Raw genomic sequence first — 15,750 nt, 5'->3', positions numbered from 1 at the left:
TCTCATTCTTCCCTGTGCAACAGATTCATTGGATGCAGCGAACCCAAAAAAGGGAGAGACTGCACCCAAAACTCTGGTCCTGAACACTGTATTACAATAGAAATACCTATGTGACTACATGGGACATGTCGTCATATAGGCATAATTGCTAGTTTAGACTGAATCTGCAGGTTTGAACATCCCCAATTTGGGATTATTTCAACTTTAACTGTTAGACCAGTCCCTGCTTGCAAGGAAATAGATGAGATTGTACACTTTTGAAACAAAACAGGCAAAACAAACACCCTGTCTTGCCACACAGAATATTTCCTCCTAGTTGACATTTGCATCTAAAACCTCCAGATAGAAGATTACTCATTCTGCAGTGATTTGTCCTTATAAGAGAATTTGCTGGTTTTGACAACTAGGTTACTTCATGCTTTGGACAGCTCATATTGTCACAGTGATTGTTGCAACAATGCTGATCTTAAAATCAAATGTTGTTGTTGTGACATTTCCCAGAAAATAGTTTGTAAGAGAGGCTGACAGCTTTCTGGTCTGCTCTTTAAATTTGTCATGCACCTCAGTTTTTCATTATGGTTGCAAACAGAAATACTTCTCTCTGAAATAAAGCTGGACAAAGGAGGGGTCTGCTTCACCAGTGGGTTGTACCTTAGACCCCTCTCCAGTTTCCCTGCTCTGATTGCAGTAGCAGATCATTGTAACAAAAAGCTGCAAGTCTGGAATGTGTGATGGATCTTTTGAAAAGGGATTTTAGCTTGTTGTAGAAGCCAATCCAGCAGAACATCAGCCCTTTATCCCTGCTTCTTTTTTTTTTACTTAATATTCAGTCACTTTAAATCAAACCTAATTCACATGGTAATTGCACAGACGTGGCCTAATTAAACTTAGTGCATCTATGGATTTTTACTTTGAATCCACCCCCTTAGTTCCCTGTTCACATTTTCTTCAGTGGCACATCAACATCTGAAATTCCGGTGCTGCACATCTTAAATCTTAATTTGGAAACCTCTTGTAAAATATGTGGTAAGGGAGGGTCAGACTCGGCCTGTGAATGACAGAATAGTTAAGTATCATTCAGCGCAAGGATGGATGGCTGAATATATTAGACTTGCAAAATGAGAAAGGCCTGCCTGTGACCTCTTTACAAAGCTAGTGGGTAAGGAGACAGAATTTAAAATAAAATTTAAAAAAAGAATAAATTTAACACTTACCCGCTCATCATCAGAAAGTCTCTTAGTGATATGAATAGCACTTCTTCGGGACCGTCTTGGGTGACTCTTATGCCTGAATAAATAGTGGTTTTTCAGTGATCCAATCTGTAAGACACAGGCGTGCTTTAATTATCAGGAAGCATTTCCCCACTGTGAGCAGGTACCAACAATCAAAACCTGAACGAGTTCACGCTGCCTTAAAGACAAAAGAGCAAGAAACCAGCCTGTAGATATTTTAATCCAAACAAGGAAGCACTCTTCCAGTAACAAGTGCTTCTCTCAGCCTGCGTGCTGCTAGAAGAAGCCGGGGCAGTAATTTCATTTGGGCTACTCAAGCGCAGTCATTACAACTGCAGCACTCAAGTTACACAGCACTTGCGCTAATGACCACAGTACTCACGGACTCACCTCGGCAAGGACAAGGTGGGCAGATTGCTCACCAGTTTTATCTGCTTTTCCTGTGTTTGAGCTGGACAGGTGTGAAAAGCTTCGCCTGGCTTCAGACACCTCACTGCGGGGCTGGGTAGTTCAGGCACCCGCTGTAGCAGCATTTTCACTCGCTCAGCAGCCAGCCGGCCACCGGGCAAGCCAGGAGCATCCCGCTGGCTTTGAATATCCCACTCTGCTAAGGACGGGCTCTTTGACAACTGTGCGGGCAAATGCAGAGACTACAAGGGCAGCAGGACCAAACCCGCGCAGGTGGCATCACACGCAGGAGGGATCCGATTTCACATAGCTGGGATCACACCTACGGATTTGGGAGCGAGTTGAACACGGCCGTGCCCCAAAGCGGGGCTGGGCAGGCGGCCAGAGGGGACTGGCAGCCCGCGGGCAGCACCGGGGACACGGAGGGGGACTGGCCGCGACCCCGACCACGGCGCCGGGCCGGGGACAGCAGGGTCCCAGAGCTGGGGGCGCCGTGGCCGGCGCAGGACCCTCGCCGGGAGGTTGAGGCGAAGCTGCTCCCTCACGGCGGTTACTCATCCCTGACAACGCTGACGTCACGGCATCCCAAAAAAGCGCCCGAGGGATGGCTGGAGAGAAGCCCCGCGATGGCGATGGAGCCGGCGGGGCGGAGGCGGAGCGGGGTCGTAGCCGACACTGCCCGCGCCCTCCTCCTCCTGCCCGAGCTGCCGGGGGAAAGCCGGGGCAGAGCCCTGCCCGGTGCCCGGGGCACTGCGGGTGCACGGCCGGTCTCCTCAGGAGGAGCGGGGTGCCCTGCCTGACTCTGCTCGCTCTCCTCAAGGAGAGCCAGCTGCCCTGCCCGGACTCCTCCAGGGAAAGCCGGACCTCCCGCCCGACCCTGCCCAGTCCAGCCAAAGAGAACGGGAGCGCCCTGCCCGCTCCCGTCAAGGAGAGCCAGAGGTCCCCGCCCGCTCCCCTGGGGAAGACCAGAGTCTCTCTGCTCCGTCCCCTCGGAGAGAGCCGTCCCTGGCCGGCCCCCAGGAGGCTGCGGTGGGAGACCGGGAGCTTCAAACTCCCCGGAGCCCCGCGGGCGGCAGCCGGGCACAAGTTGGAGGGAGCGGGGAGGGAATGATGCTCGCGGGATGGGAGAGGAGCCCCGTCGCGGGGCATCCTGCGGGTGTCCCCCGCCCGGCCGTACCTGCCCCACCAGGTCGTAGTCCAGCTCGTCCGCGATAGCTCTGGCAGCGTCGGGGCCAGCCGGGATCTCCGCTGCCCACTCGTTGAGGAAGAGCCGCCCGGCGCTGCCTCCTCGGGGCAGGGAGCAGGCTGCCAGGAGCACGGCCAGAGCCGCGCACGGGCCGGCCCAACGCCGCCCGGCCATGGCCGCGGGACGCGGGATGCTCGATGCGCGATGCGGGATGCGGGATGCGGCGCCGCGTTGCTACGCGATAGCGCGGAGCGGAGCCCTGCCTGCCTTGCCTTGCCTGCCGGCGCGGCTGCCCGAGGCACACAGACCCTCCGGAGCCGGAATGGAAATGAGTGTTTACACGTCAAAACGACGACAGCCATCCTGACGTCAAGTGTACCTGGCCCCCGAGCCGGGGGGGTGATTCCCGGGGGGGCGCGGAAGGGAGCGGGATGGAGGCGGGGGCGCGGGGGCGAAGCCCGGCGGGCCTCGGGGCACCGGGAGGGGGATGGAGGGGGCGGCAGCGCTCGGCGGGACGGGGATGCGGGCTCTGGTCCCCGAGGGTCGGTCCGTGCCGGTGCGCGATCGTTTCCATTATTGAAGGGCATCGGTGCGGCAGGAGCGCGGACCCCGCCCGCCCCTTGCACCCATCCCGTCGGGGGTGGGTTTTCTGCCCCCTCTCGCCTCGGTGCGAGGGCAGAGCGAGGTGAATTTAGGATTTTTTGTTCAATTGGGCTTCTCACCCGGGACCCACCGGGCGGCACAGCGCGATTACGGCGCGTTGTCCCCCGACACCTCCGGCACACCACAGACGTGCGGCACTAATGGGCACCCTGCCCACCCTGGAGATGGTGGGCAAATGTTTGTCCTCAAATACAGCTATTCATTTTGTACAATTTCTCATTTAAAAATAATTTCAATTCTTATTCTAATAATCACATGCAGGGGTCTGCACATTGTACTTTTTCAGCAATTCTTTCAATTTGTTAAACAGTTATTTACACATTTGCATTTTGCATCTGCATTTCCCCAGCCCCTTCAGCTTTATTTCACGTTCCCTCTACCTTTTCGTTGTCTTTTCACCCGCTAGAAAATGCTTCTAAAACTTTCCCGATGTTCTCTAAATGCCCTTTGCCTCTGAAACTGAACCATTTAGCATCTTCACTTTATGGTGCACTGTATTTCATGTCTTGATTCTTCCAACTTTTTAACTGTAAATTTTAGCAAGCTGGTTTTAGATCTGTGCTCCAAGACTGTGCTTCCTTCCATTTATTATGGAGTGACAGATATGCCTGCCTTGCTCTTCACTGGCTTCTAAAATGGGAAAATAAACAAAACATAAATATGAAACAATGAGGGGAGGAAAACATTTTAAAAGATCATTGCTTCAATGTCTGACATCTCATTCCCAGGCATCACCATGGGAGTGGATATGGTTCTGGGCATCCCCCATGGACCCACAGGGACCAGGGGCTGCAATCACTGCCACTGCTCTGCCAGCTGTCAGAGTAGGAGCCTCAAAGAACAGGAATATGAACGGATCCACAAGAGGGGGAAAGGGCAAGTGTGTAGTACGCATACTAGAAATGCCAAGAGAATATCAATAAATATTGATATAGAGTAGAACACTGATAAAATGGCACTGGAACACCATCCTCTTGCTCACCCAAGTTTGCTTTCTGCAACATAGTGCAACAGCAGGTCAAGGTTCACCAAAGCCGAGGCAGCAACCAGGGCACGTGGTTCCTGTTCATTTTAATTTATTTTATTCTCTGCATGGTTTTCTCAGTGCTCTCTGCCAAAAATACAATTTATTCACTTTCCTGGACAGATGCCTTAAAGATCCCTCTGTTCCATTTTTAGAGCTGTTTCTGAGGCTTTATTTAAATGTGGCCACCTCACCAAGCAGTTTCTGATTCCATGTGGGTTTTTCCTGTGTGAGTGTTACCTCCAGTGGTAACCCAAACTGCTTTTTTACCTCTCATTTCTCATCACTGACAGTGCAAACTGGCATGGGTTTTTTGCTGTATTTTGTGTTAAGGAGCTCTGCAGAAATATTGTCTCCAAACAGAAATTAAATCAGAGTTGTATGTACATATAATAGCAATTTATATCCTCAAATCTTTAAGTAGTAGTCAGAACATCTAGATCCACAGGAGTGTTTTGAAAGTCCAGGCACCCTTTTCTAAATGATAAATACATTCACATGTGTTTGGTTTTTTAAGAAATCCTTCCATGTAGGATGATGGACTGTGTACAGAGTTCTGAATTGTGCTGGAGAATGAGTCTGTGCCACATGGACTTGGTTATGTCATCCATTCAGGAAAGATGCTGTCCAATGCACCAAATTCCCATCTAATAATAGCACAATAAATAGGAACAGCTTGCTCAGCAGCATCAGGTGGAGTCAAAGATAATTGTTTTATGCTTCATAAACAATTTAGGCTTGTTGTTTACCAGTGAAATATTTATTTAGACCCTACTGCACCCGGTGGTATTATATCTGAGTGTAAGATCTGAAGCAAGGCTGGTTATGAAAATATTATTTCTTCTTTATAACTTCAGTTCAACATGGAATTCAAGGTAGACCTGCTTCCAGGGGGTCCACATCCCAATACAAACCTGCTGCAGAGGGGTTTTTTTCAGTGAGAATAGTTACATTCCCCAAGCAGAAATATACCCTTGTAGACCTAGCGGAAAATATTCCTTTGCACATAGGTAAGATATCCACGAATACAGCATGTAACACTAAGGATGAAATCCTAAGTTACAAGGGCCAGGAGTTTACCTGAGTGGGTTTTTCACCCTTATTGTCAAAAGGCATGCAAATATTTGAGGCTGTAGCTGTGCTTTTGTACCCACATTTCTGATCCTCCAAAGACCGTCCATGAAAAGGGGAGACAGGCTGGTTTTGAAAAGCCAGGTACTCACACACAGCAGCCCGTTTCCTTGCTTGTTAGCAGACATAACTTATTTAAACTTGGTAATCCTTATTTAAAGTTCAAGGCCATAATCTGGAGCCCCGCTCTCTGCTGGCTGCCGTGGCACCTCTCCAGACATCTGTTCCTGGTGTGGGGAGCATCACTCTCTGCAGCTGGTGCCCCGTGGCTTCACCATGTCCACCCTGATGTCCAACAAACCCATCCCTCCAGTCAGAACTGTGCAGTGGGGAAGGCTGGAGGAGTTCAGGAGCTTCAGCACCTCTGAACAGTGGCCAGAGCTCTGTGACTTTTATCTCTTACAGAAGTGGGAAGCACAGGCATGAAACCCTGCAAGCTGTGAATTGAGAAAGCTGTCACAGAAATGAAAGTACCCCAGGAATGGATAAAGTGAGAAAGATGCATTTCTTCTTCTTCTGACACATTTCTTCTTCTTCTTTGTGCATCTTATAGAAGGGGAGCAGCTCTCTTCTTGCTGAGGCAATAAAGGAAAGAGCAGAGATAAACAGGAGCAGGACATAAGGAAAACCAAAGGCAGGTAAAAACACTGTGACCGTGTTCACAAGGGTCTCAGGCTGAGGGAAGAGACGAGGATCTGACTCCATGTTCCAAAAGGCTTGATTTATTATTTTGTGATATATATTACATTAAAACTATACTAAAAGAATAGAAGAAAGGATTTCATCAGAAGGCTAGCTAAGAATAGAAAAAGAAGGAATGATAACAAAAGTTTGTGGCTCGGACTCTCTCTCCGAGCCAGCTGACTGTGACTGGCCATTAATTAGAAACAACCACATGAGACCAATCCCAGATGCACCTGTTGCATTCCACAGCAGCAGATAATCATTGTTTACATTTTTTTCCTGAGGCCTCTCAGCTTCTCAGGAGGAAAAATCCTAAGGAAAGGATTTTTCATAAAAGATGTGTGTGACAAAGCACCATGTTTATCTGCAGAAAACTCAAAGGAGTTCAGGAGGATGCTGCTGTTTTATCATCTTGTTTTGTTGCAAGCATATTTTGGATGAAGAAAGGTATTATGTAATGACATTTTCCTTTAGATCAGTGACAATGTAAAAGCCAGACAGGGGATTCATCTCTGATGTCATATCTTGATCAGCCCATTTGATTTTGTAAGATCAAGCGAAGAATATTTTTTCTACCCACAGAGCTTGCTTTCAATATGTATGCTGAATTTGGGTTAAAATACTGGTAGTTCTTGATGGGTAAGCATAAACCCACTCTATGAAAAACCAAAGAGGTGTGTTTAGGGAGCAAAAGGAGCATATTCTGAACGTTGCTGAGTCCCTGCACACACTGCTGGGTTGACAGAGAGAGATAAAACCAAGCCTTGGCTCTGGGAATCTTCTACCACCCAGAGAAGTGAAGCAGAGACTTTTCCTGTCCACTGCAAGCCTTGCTGTGACAGGAAGAGTGATGCAGAAACAGAGATACATGCTGGGAGGGACAGATCACAGCACAGGATTTACATTCAGCCCAGTCCTGGACTAAGGATTTTAGCGGCTGGGCATCACCAGCCTTCACCTCTTAAGGGTGGCCCTCAAGCTGTTCAGCCACCCTTCTTCTTTTATTTCTCCTGCAAGTGCATTCACCCAGGAGAAAAAAAATCTTCTCGAAAATCTGTTATATAAAGGCACCATTGACATTTTTGCCTGTGCCTCGTTCCAAAATCTTCCTGTTTTTAACACCGCAAGGCCAGTAGGTCTTACACAGCTGTTGGGAGCTAAATGTTTGTTTTTTTTTTAACACAAAACTTCAGCCTGTGAGGTAAAAAACCAACCAGGAGTTGATATTATTTTACTGTTTCTATTTGGAGGATTTTAACACCACTCAAATGTCCAATTTGAGGATGTTAACACCACTCAAATGGGAATTTGTGTTATATGTGGCTTTAATTTGCAAAGTCAGAGCACCACTTTTTAAAACAAGAGTAGCTGGAAATGCAGTGTGATGCCTGAAGTGCTTGTGGTGGCTGCTGCAGTTTAATTAGTTAAATACTAAAAAGGGCTGTGCTGCTTGTATTTAATTTGGCTGTGGACCGAAGAACACTCTTGAAACCCACTCTTTTACAGTAACACTATTTCTTTTTCTGCAGGAGCCAGCACTACAAAGCAATTGGAGGACGGCATAAAAGAGGCCATATGTGCAGGCAATCACAGAGGATAAGGGGGAACACCTGTTTTTCCATCAATTACAGCCTGTGAGCTTGCGGGGCATATTTATTCTGGGGGCATTACATTTGCTTGGGTAATAGCCCATGACACATTTCCAGTTTTACAGCAGACAAGCCCCAGGAAGGAGCTAATCATGTCTGTACAAATGAAACACAAACATGCCCTCCTGGCCATACACGTGGTTGAACAGGGGCCCTAATGACACCAGGAGCCACCCGGGGCCAGCAGGAAGCAGTTGGGGAACAACCACACGTTTGTGGCCACCTGGATGGGTCTGTTTGCTCTGCAAAGCCAACCTGAGCAAAAAAAGCCCTGGGAAAAGGCATGGATGGGGCTGTAGGAGAGGTCGGTGCCCTCAGGGAAATGGTAGTAATCTATTTGGTAAGGACAAAGTCCAACTCAAGTGTTTTACTGATGGCAATAGAAAGAGGTATTATTGGGGATTTTTTTTGAAAATCCTGATAGAAGAAGTGAACAAAGAAAGGAAATATTAAAAAAAAAAATTTTTTTGTTTTTTTTAATTTTATTTTTATTTATTTTCATTTATTTATTTTCTTTTATTTTTATTTTAATTTTTATTTTTAAGGAAATATTTTAAGGAAATATTTTATCACCTGTATCTGCAAACCTGACGTTTTAAATTTCTTCATACCTGTGTTACATTTGTAATAATATTTTATTTATGGTAATGATTTTATTCTACTAGCCTGCAAGCTCTTCAATAAATCCCTGTAGAAGGATGAATATATTCACAAATCTGTTGTTGATTTAATAACAGTGTAATTAATATTTAGCCTTGCTGAAAACATTTCTGAGAATTCAAAATTACTGTTTTAGTTACATGTTTATTTTTTAAGGGGGTGATTTTGTATGAGTATTTTTAGAAGACTAAGTACATTGATTAATTATTTTAAATGGCTCTTATGCTGTGTTCTTCCTCCTCATGTTCCATTTCAAGTAGGATGAAATAGAAAGGACCGGAAAGAACAAAGAGCATGAATACATGAGAGAAGAGCAAAAATACATGGAAAAACAGATTAAACCCCATTCAGAGCTATATAAAAACCTACATTTAAAAAATATCTTGTCCTTTTCTCTATTTTTTTAAAGTAATAAGTGGGTAAAACAAAATATTATTTTAGGTTAAAATTTCATGAAAGCTTTCTTGTTGAGGAAAGCTTTCTTGTTTTCTTTCAGGAAAGCTAGTCTTGCTGAAGAAAAATGGGAGAAATTAAATTGCCTGTGCTTCTTACCAAAGCCAGTACTGTGTCTATAATTTACAAAGACAAGAGAAAAGAATCACAGAAGAGGATGACCAACGTTGGAAAAGACCCTTAAGTCCAGCCCAGCACTGCCAGGCCCACCACTTATCTACATCCCTAAACTTGCTTAAAATTGGTCTAGTTTCATCATAGAGCATAAAATTCCTCTCCTCATCATTCCACTGCCTAAATGACTTAACTTTGGCTTGTATTATGCCAATGAGGAGTAAATCTAAGCATCCTTATACTGAAATTAAAACATGTTGGTTTGGCCAATACAGCATCAGGCTGATAAGCGAGGCCTGGCAGATAAGCCAGGCCTGAGCCTGGGTTTTGCTGCTCCTTGGGGCAGTATCTCAAAAGTCTGTGCTATACAACCTGCCCTGCTGGGTGACACTTGGCCACACATCATGATTTTGAGTGTTTTTTGATGATTTTGGCTGCTTTTTGATGCTTTTGGATGCTTCCAAGGGCTGCCTGTTTACCTTTAGCTAATAACTCAAGTGCTACTTTCCCTCAAATTATTACAATCTGGCTTCAAAGGTGCAAGAGTTTGGGCTACTGAGGTACCAGCAGCAGCTGGAAAAGATTTCTTTAAATATTCTTTGAGTCTAGGTTTAGCTGTGATAAAGCAATACTATTTCCAAGTAAATCACTAGGCCCCATCCAAAACTGATAAACACACAAAACCAGTTCTTCTGTTTGTGTGTCATGCTTGTGATTGGAGGCATTTTTACCAGTGCTGTGGCAGCCAAAGCAAGCACCATTTTTAAGGGTAGGGTGTGCATTTTAGAAAATGCTTCAAAGATGCAGCATCAAACTCAGAGGTTTTCCACAGTGCAGGGTCATGCATCCCTCCACCCAACTCTGACCCATGGAAGGTTCATCCAGGACCTCCAGGTTCCACTGTCTCCTCAACAGAGACTTTTCCTGGACCCAGAAAGGAATGCCAAGTTTGTTTCTCTTATATCATGGACACACCCATCCCATTAAAGGTGCCTGGCTCTTGCTGTGCTAGGCCCTGCATCTGTTCTACTACTGAATTCCCCAGGGGATCTCCTAGAGGAGTTTTCAAAAACCTTCTGCATTACAGGAAATATAAGCCCAAAATAACAAAAAAACCCAAGGTGTCACCCTAAATTAAAAGTGTATTAAGTGCTGATGATGCAAAGTTGTTAAATGCCTTCATATGTGTGGTGGGATGGCAAGAACGGCCTGCCAGGCCTCCACCCTGCTGCTCTCTCCCTCATCCTTCCCCAAAGGGTGGTGGGAAAGAAATAAGCAACAGCAGCAGCTCCTGGGTTGAGATAAGGACAGGGAGATCTCTACTTGCCAATTACTGTTGCAGGCTAAACAGATACGACTTGGGGGAAATTAATTTCATTTACCTAATTCAATTTAATTGACAATAATTTATTACTGCTTGAAAATAAGGGTAGGATGGTGAGAAGCAGAGATAAGAACGAAAAACTGCTCTTCCCACTTTGTTGGCTGGAATACATGATCCTGTGACTAAGTGTCCTGTGCCACAGCAAATGGAGCTGCCCTGATGGGCCCTGCTGATGTCAGGGAGACTTCTGAAACCAAGAGGTCTTCTGAGAAGTCTCCTCACCACTCTATTGGGACTTGGCTGTGAACCAAACTTGGGCTGGAAACAGCCAGAAGAATGGAATAATTGTGGGAAATATTTTATTGCTGCAGTGGGGCCCAGCACTGGAATTTTATCATGTTTGTAAATTTCTCACTTTTGTTGGTGTTGTGATGGCATTACTTTTGTTCTGGTGTAGGGAATATTTTGGTGTGAGGAATATTTTGGTGTGGGGAGAGGTGCCAGTGCAGGGGCTCATTCTGAGCCAGAAGCTCATGGAGAGGACCCTGGCATGGGCTTATGTGAGGGCCTGCAGCCCAGGGAAGGGGCCTGTGCCGGAGCAGAAAGAAAGTGTGAGGAGAAAGGAGTGTCAGAGGGAATGTTATGAGCTGAAGACAGTCCTCATTCCTCATTGCCTCACATTGCCCGGGTGGGAGGAGGTAGAATCAGAATTTAAGGGCTGAAGGGGAAGGCTTGTTTAGCTTCTGTCTGTCTGGGATGGAGGTCACTTTCCTCAGAGCACCGTGTGTGTGATGCATTACTGTGAGCTGTGCTGCTCACCCCACACTGAGGTCTCCTCTCTCTTTCCTTCACCCTGTCCCAAAGCAAGCACTCTGGGAGTGGGATGGAAGTTGAGAGGGAACATGGAGATATTCAAGCTGACCTTGGGGCTATCCCATGCCATGAGATGTCAGGTTCAGCATAAAAGCTCAAGGAAAGGAGGAAGATGGATGTTGGTGATTATGGCATTTGTCTTTGCAAGTGGCCATTAACCAAGCTGAGGCTCTGCCTCTCAGGAAGCAGCTGGACATCTGCCTGCCAGTGGGATTACTGAATGAATCTTTTATTTTGCTTTGCTTACATGGGCAGCTTTTGTGTTGCTTAGTAAACTCCATTATCTCAACCCATGACTCTCTTTGCTTCCCTTTGAATCTTTTCCTCCCCAGCAAAAGGGAATGAATTAAAGGCAGGGTGGATGCTTGGATGCTGGCTGGGGTCAGCCCACTGCAATGTGTCATCAACATCTATAAATTATCACAGAGGTAATGTGCTGTTGAGATTTGGGTTTTATTACATTTCCAATGAAAGGCAGGGGAGCCAAGAGGAGACATGAGACCCTTTCCCCACCTGTGGTGTCTCAGCACCCTGTGCTGCCACATGGAAGGGATTAAATCCCCCACAAGCAAAGCAGAACCCAGGAGCTGTCCAAGAAGCAGTGAACAGTGTTGGTGGGGTACAAAAAATACTTTAGCACCATTGCTAAAGCATGGTGCTGCATGCTTTAGCAAGAAAACTATCCCTAGACACATGTATTGTCATTTCTGAATTTACTGTGTAATCTGAACCCATCTCTTTGGGTTTGTTTGAGTTTTTTTTTAATGTTACATTTCACAAGTGTCTGCCAGTTATCTGAAGAAATATTTCCTTTATCACCTACAAAAGCAGCAGCTTCATGTGACACTGGATGTTTTAATCTCATCCTGTATTTGAGGAAAGCCCCAAAAGAAGAAGTAGTGTGTATGTCTTAAAGAGCATTCCCCAAATCACCTTTCTTATGCCAAACAATCACAGAAATGTGTTCCTCTTGCATAGGAAAGATATGCTGGGATTTCCCCACCTGCCATTGCTGGGTCCAGGGAGGAGAAATCTGCCACCCTTTCCTCTAGGAAAAGACAATTCAGGCAGAGCACAGAGCCACAGGATTGAGGAGGACCTTGCAGGACAAACAAAGCTGACCATGTAAGCAGAGAAAATTCAGCTCCCAACAAGCTAAAATTAATTCCGGTGACAGCTGAAAGCATTAAGCATCTTCCAAGATGATGGTGTCTAGCCACAGGCAAAAATGTCCTTTCTGGGGAATACAGTCACTCCAGTATCATCAGAAAAGAGATGTAAAAGGTTAGCAAAATCAAAGCACATGCATTTGAAACTTCAGTCATCTCACACAAATGTTTCAGTAGTCCTGCAAAAGCCAACAGATTGGGTGCAGAACAGAAGGTATCCCACCATAATATTGCTGGGGAGTTGAATGGAGCTACATAAATAGAAATACTTGGGGTTTCTTGGAATTTTACAGAACGTTTAACAGGCCCCATTCTTTTAATAAGGTATTATGGACAGCCTGCTTTTATCTGAGCTGCTTTCCATCAACCATTTCCTTTGTCTTCAGTTGTCCCTGATGTGTTTGAACAGATGTCACATAAAGATGTATTTAGTTACATTAAAATCAAAGCCTTTGTTTAGATGCAAGCAAGCACTCCCAGTTAGCTCCCCATAGATCAGATACTTCAGGTTTGTATTTTATTGTTCAAATCTACCAAGGTAAAACAGTTCCATCCAAGATTAATACCAGCAATATTTCCAGAAAAGGTTATCCTGAATCATATTGTTGGGTGTTTTTGTGTTTTTATATAACCCACATGAGATCCTGTTGCTAAGCAGAAAGCAAAATCAATATAGAAGGCAAGCCATACCAGCTCCTCTTTGAATTGCTGTAGACATTTCACTTTCTTGCAACTGCTTCTCTTTTAATGGTTTTCTCCCAAAAAAATCTGGCTTGACTTTCTGACTAGTATTTTATAGTTCACCGTATCCTAGAATATATCACATAAGACATTGTGCTATTTGGCTCAAATGTACCACTTTGATGAAGCTGCTAAGACAGCCTTCATTAGTAAATGACCTTCTCTAACTAAGGAGTGAAATGGGATAAATTTTAATTAGACACTCCTTCAGCTACTCTGCCAGTATCTTTATGTCTCTTTCTGCTCCACCCAAATGACAGCAACTTTTGCTGAAATTATGCATTGCGGAAAACTCCTTATTTTCAGTGACAAGAACCGCTTAAAAACTTGCCTTCCATGTCAAGTAAATTAAAAGTTTATTTTATTTGTCTAACAGGATACAGTCATTGAACAATCTATCTCCTGTGTCACAGCTGCCAGGAAGGGTCATGCAGGTGAGGGGAGCTCTTCATTTGTCACTCATCCTTTCTCCTTCTCATGGGTCTGACAGAAGTACTGATGCTGTTCAGGATGTTGTAGTTATACAGAATGTATGCATGTTATATCCCAGTAATTTTAGCCACGTTTCCTTTTCCAATCATAGAATCATTTGGATTGGAGAACTCTCTAAGATCATCAAGTTGAACATCAATCCAGCGCTGCAAAGCCCACCACAGAATCATTTCCCTTAGTCCCACATCTACATGTCTTTTAAATCCTCCCAGCAATGGGGACCCCATCACTGCCCTGGGAAGCCTATTCCAACCTCTTTGGTGAAGAAATTTCCAAATGTATTCAAAATTAAACCCTCCCTAGCAAAATCTGAGGCCATTTCCTCTTGCCCTATTGCTTCCAGATATTTATTCTGGACTAAGATTATTGTTTTGGTGAACTGTGTAGTGTTTGCTTTTGATATGAGAGTGTTGCTGGTCGTGAAACTCACCTTGTCTATGTGTTCAGTACTGCAGTCACCTTCATACTTCATGAGTCATCTAGTGGAAACATCTTCCTCCATCTTGATCCTTGCCTGAGGAGATGGGCATCGACAAACCCTTTAGGAAAATGACACAAGCCCTCAGACTCTGGAGGCTACTCCTGCCAAGTGTGAGGGAAAGAAATCCTGAGCTCTGGTTGTACTGAACCCCCCTTGAACTGTGTCATCAGTCTCTGCAGTGTGCAGATTCTCTGCCCCAGTGTCCAAAATTGGTCTCCAGGCCTCATTTTCTGTCTCTCCAGCAGGCTGGCAGGAGGGTAGGACCTCCCTCTGGCAATTTGGCTGCTGCCTGTGCACGGTTCCATGGCAGGAACTCAAAGCATTCCCCCAGTGCTCCAAGAAGTTCTGTTGGGACGGTGAGCCCCTCCTGCTCATGGCCATGGATCAGGGAATTCTGGCAGCCCTGTCTGAGCCTCGTGGTGCTGCATCTCTGCCCCTGCTCTCTTCTCTGTGCTCTGAGCTGGGCACATGTCTGAAATGAACAGCCTAAACTGATGCCAGCACAGCCCACTCCACTGTCCAGCATGGGTGTCCTGGTTGAGGGCAAATTTGGGAGAGAACCCCCAAAGGGGTTCCTCTAGAAAGCAGATTCAATTGGCCCCTCACAACCAGTTTGGGAGAAAACACCTCCTTGGAGAAGAGTGGAAAAAACTGTTTATTAAGCAATAATAGCTAAACAATATTAGACAATAAAATCTCTAGCCTCTCCAAAAGAGAGACAAACTCAGAAAGTCTCCTCTGTGGGCTGTGGCTCAGCTCACTCAGTCTCCTGTCAGTCCCAGGGGTGCTGGAAATGCCGCGGCCCAGGCCCAGCTTGGTGGGTCACAGGTGTGAGCTGCCAGTGCTCTTCTGGTGTTCAGTCTGGAGAAGGTCTAAAGAGGTCCAAAGAAAAGGGGAAAAAAACCCCACAGTCCAGGGAACTTCTTTGCCTCAGCTAGCTAAAACTAACTAAAAGCAAAGGAGAACTCTGTCCTGCTGTCTGTCCATCCACAGACATCACAGTCCAGGAGCAGGAATGTGGAGGAGTGAGTGCAGTTTCTGAAAAGAAACTCCGTGCTTCTTCTCCCCCAACCCTCACTCTCAGAACAAGTCTTAAAGGTGCAAAACTTATTATTCAGCAAAACCAGAGCAAGACAATTGGGGATAAAAGAATCATATAGTCAACCTAGGACAATGGGCATGACCAGAATGGCCAGTGACATCCCAAGTGACACCTGGGCTGGTGCCTGAGTGGCCACACACTCATCCTCAGCCACAAGAAGGAGGAGACTGGACAGAGAAATGTTGCTGACTGCCTGTCCAGGCTCTGAGCTATGAGGACACTCATGGTATCACACTGCACATGCACTCCAAGGCGTTGTGAAGCTCTGGACAAACCCAATCAGACAAAGAGCCTCGGTTCACCCTCTCCCTTCTGATGGTAGGACTAACAGCCATGCTGTTAAATCTCTTTTGTGCTGCAAAAA

General features: G+C 45.8%; 1 protein-coding gene and 1 long non-coding RNA gene across 2 annotated transcripts in view; one reads left to right on the top strand and one right to left on the bottom strand.

Annotated features, from left to right (window-relative positions):
- The window catches only part of PCSK1 (proprotein convertase subtilisin/kexin type 1), a 28,194-nt gene extending 25,022 nt beyond the window's left edge, over positions 1–3,172 (bottom strand). Inside the window, exons 1-2 of the mRNA XM_064735457.1 lie at positions 2,818–3,172; positions 1,215–1,319 (exon numbers count right to left, since the gene is read on the bottom strand). Of these exons, the coding sequence (XP_064591527.1) occupies positions 1,215–1,319; positions 2,818–3,000 (288 nt within the window). The 5' untranslated portion in view covers positions 3,001–3,172. The remainder of the gene's footprint in view (positions 1–1,214; positions 1,320–2,817) is intronic.
- A 1,003-nt stretch (positions 3,173–4,175) lies between these two features.
- LOC135459581 (uncharacterized) lies at positions 4,176–10,919 on the top strand. Its single transcript, XR_010443052.1, has 3 exons — positions 4,176–6,282; positions 7,858–8,317; positions 9,134–10,919. It is a non-coding gene; the product is annotated as an uncharacterized LOC135459581 (long non-coding RNA).
- The last annotated feature ends 4,831 nt before the right edge of the window (positions 10,920–15,750 follow it).

The sequence above is a fragment of the Zonotrichia leucophrys genome, chromosome Z, assembly GCF_028769735.1.
Source record: "Zonotrichia leucophrys gambelii isolate GWCS_2022_RI chromosome Z, RI_Zleu_2.0, whole genome shotgun sequence".
Taxonomy (NCBI): Eukaryota; Metazoa; Chordata; class Aves; order Passeriformes; family Passerellidae; genus Zonotrichia; species Zonotrichia leucophrys.
Note: the sequence above shows the minus strand (reverse complement) of the source record. Positions and strands in the feature narration are given on the sequence as shown.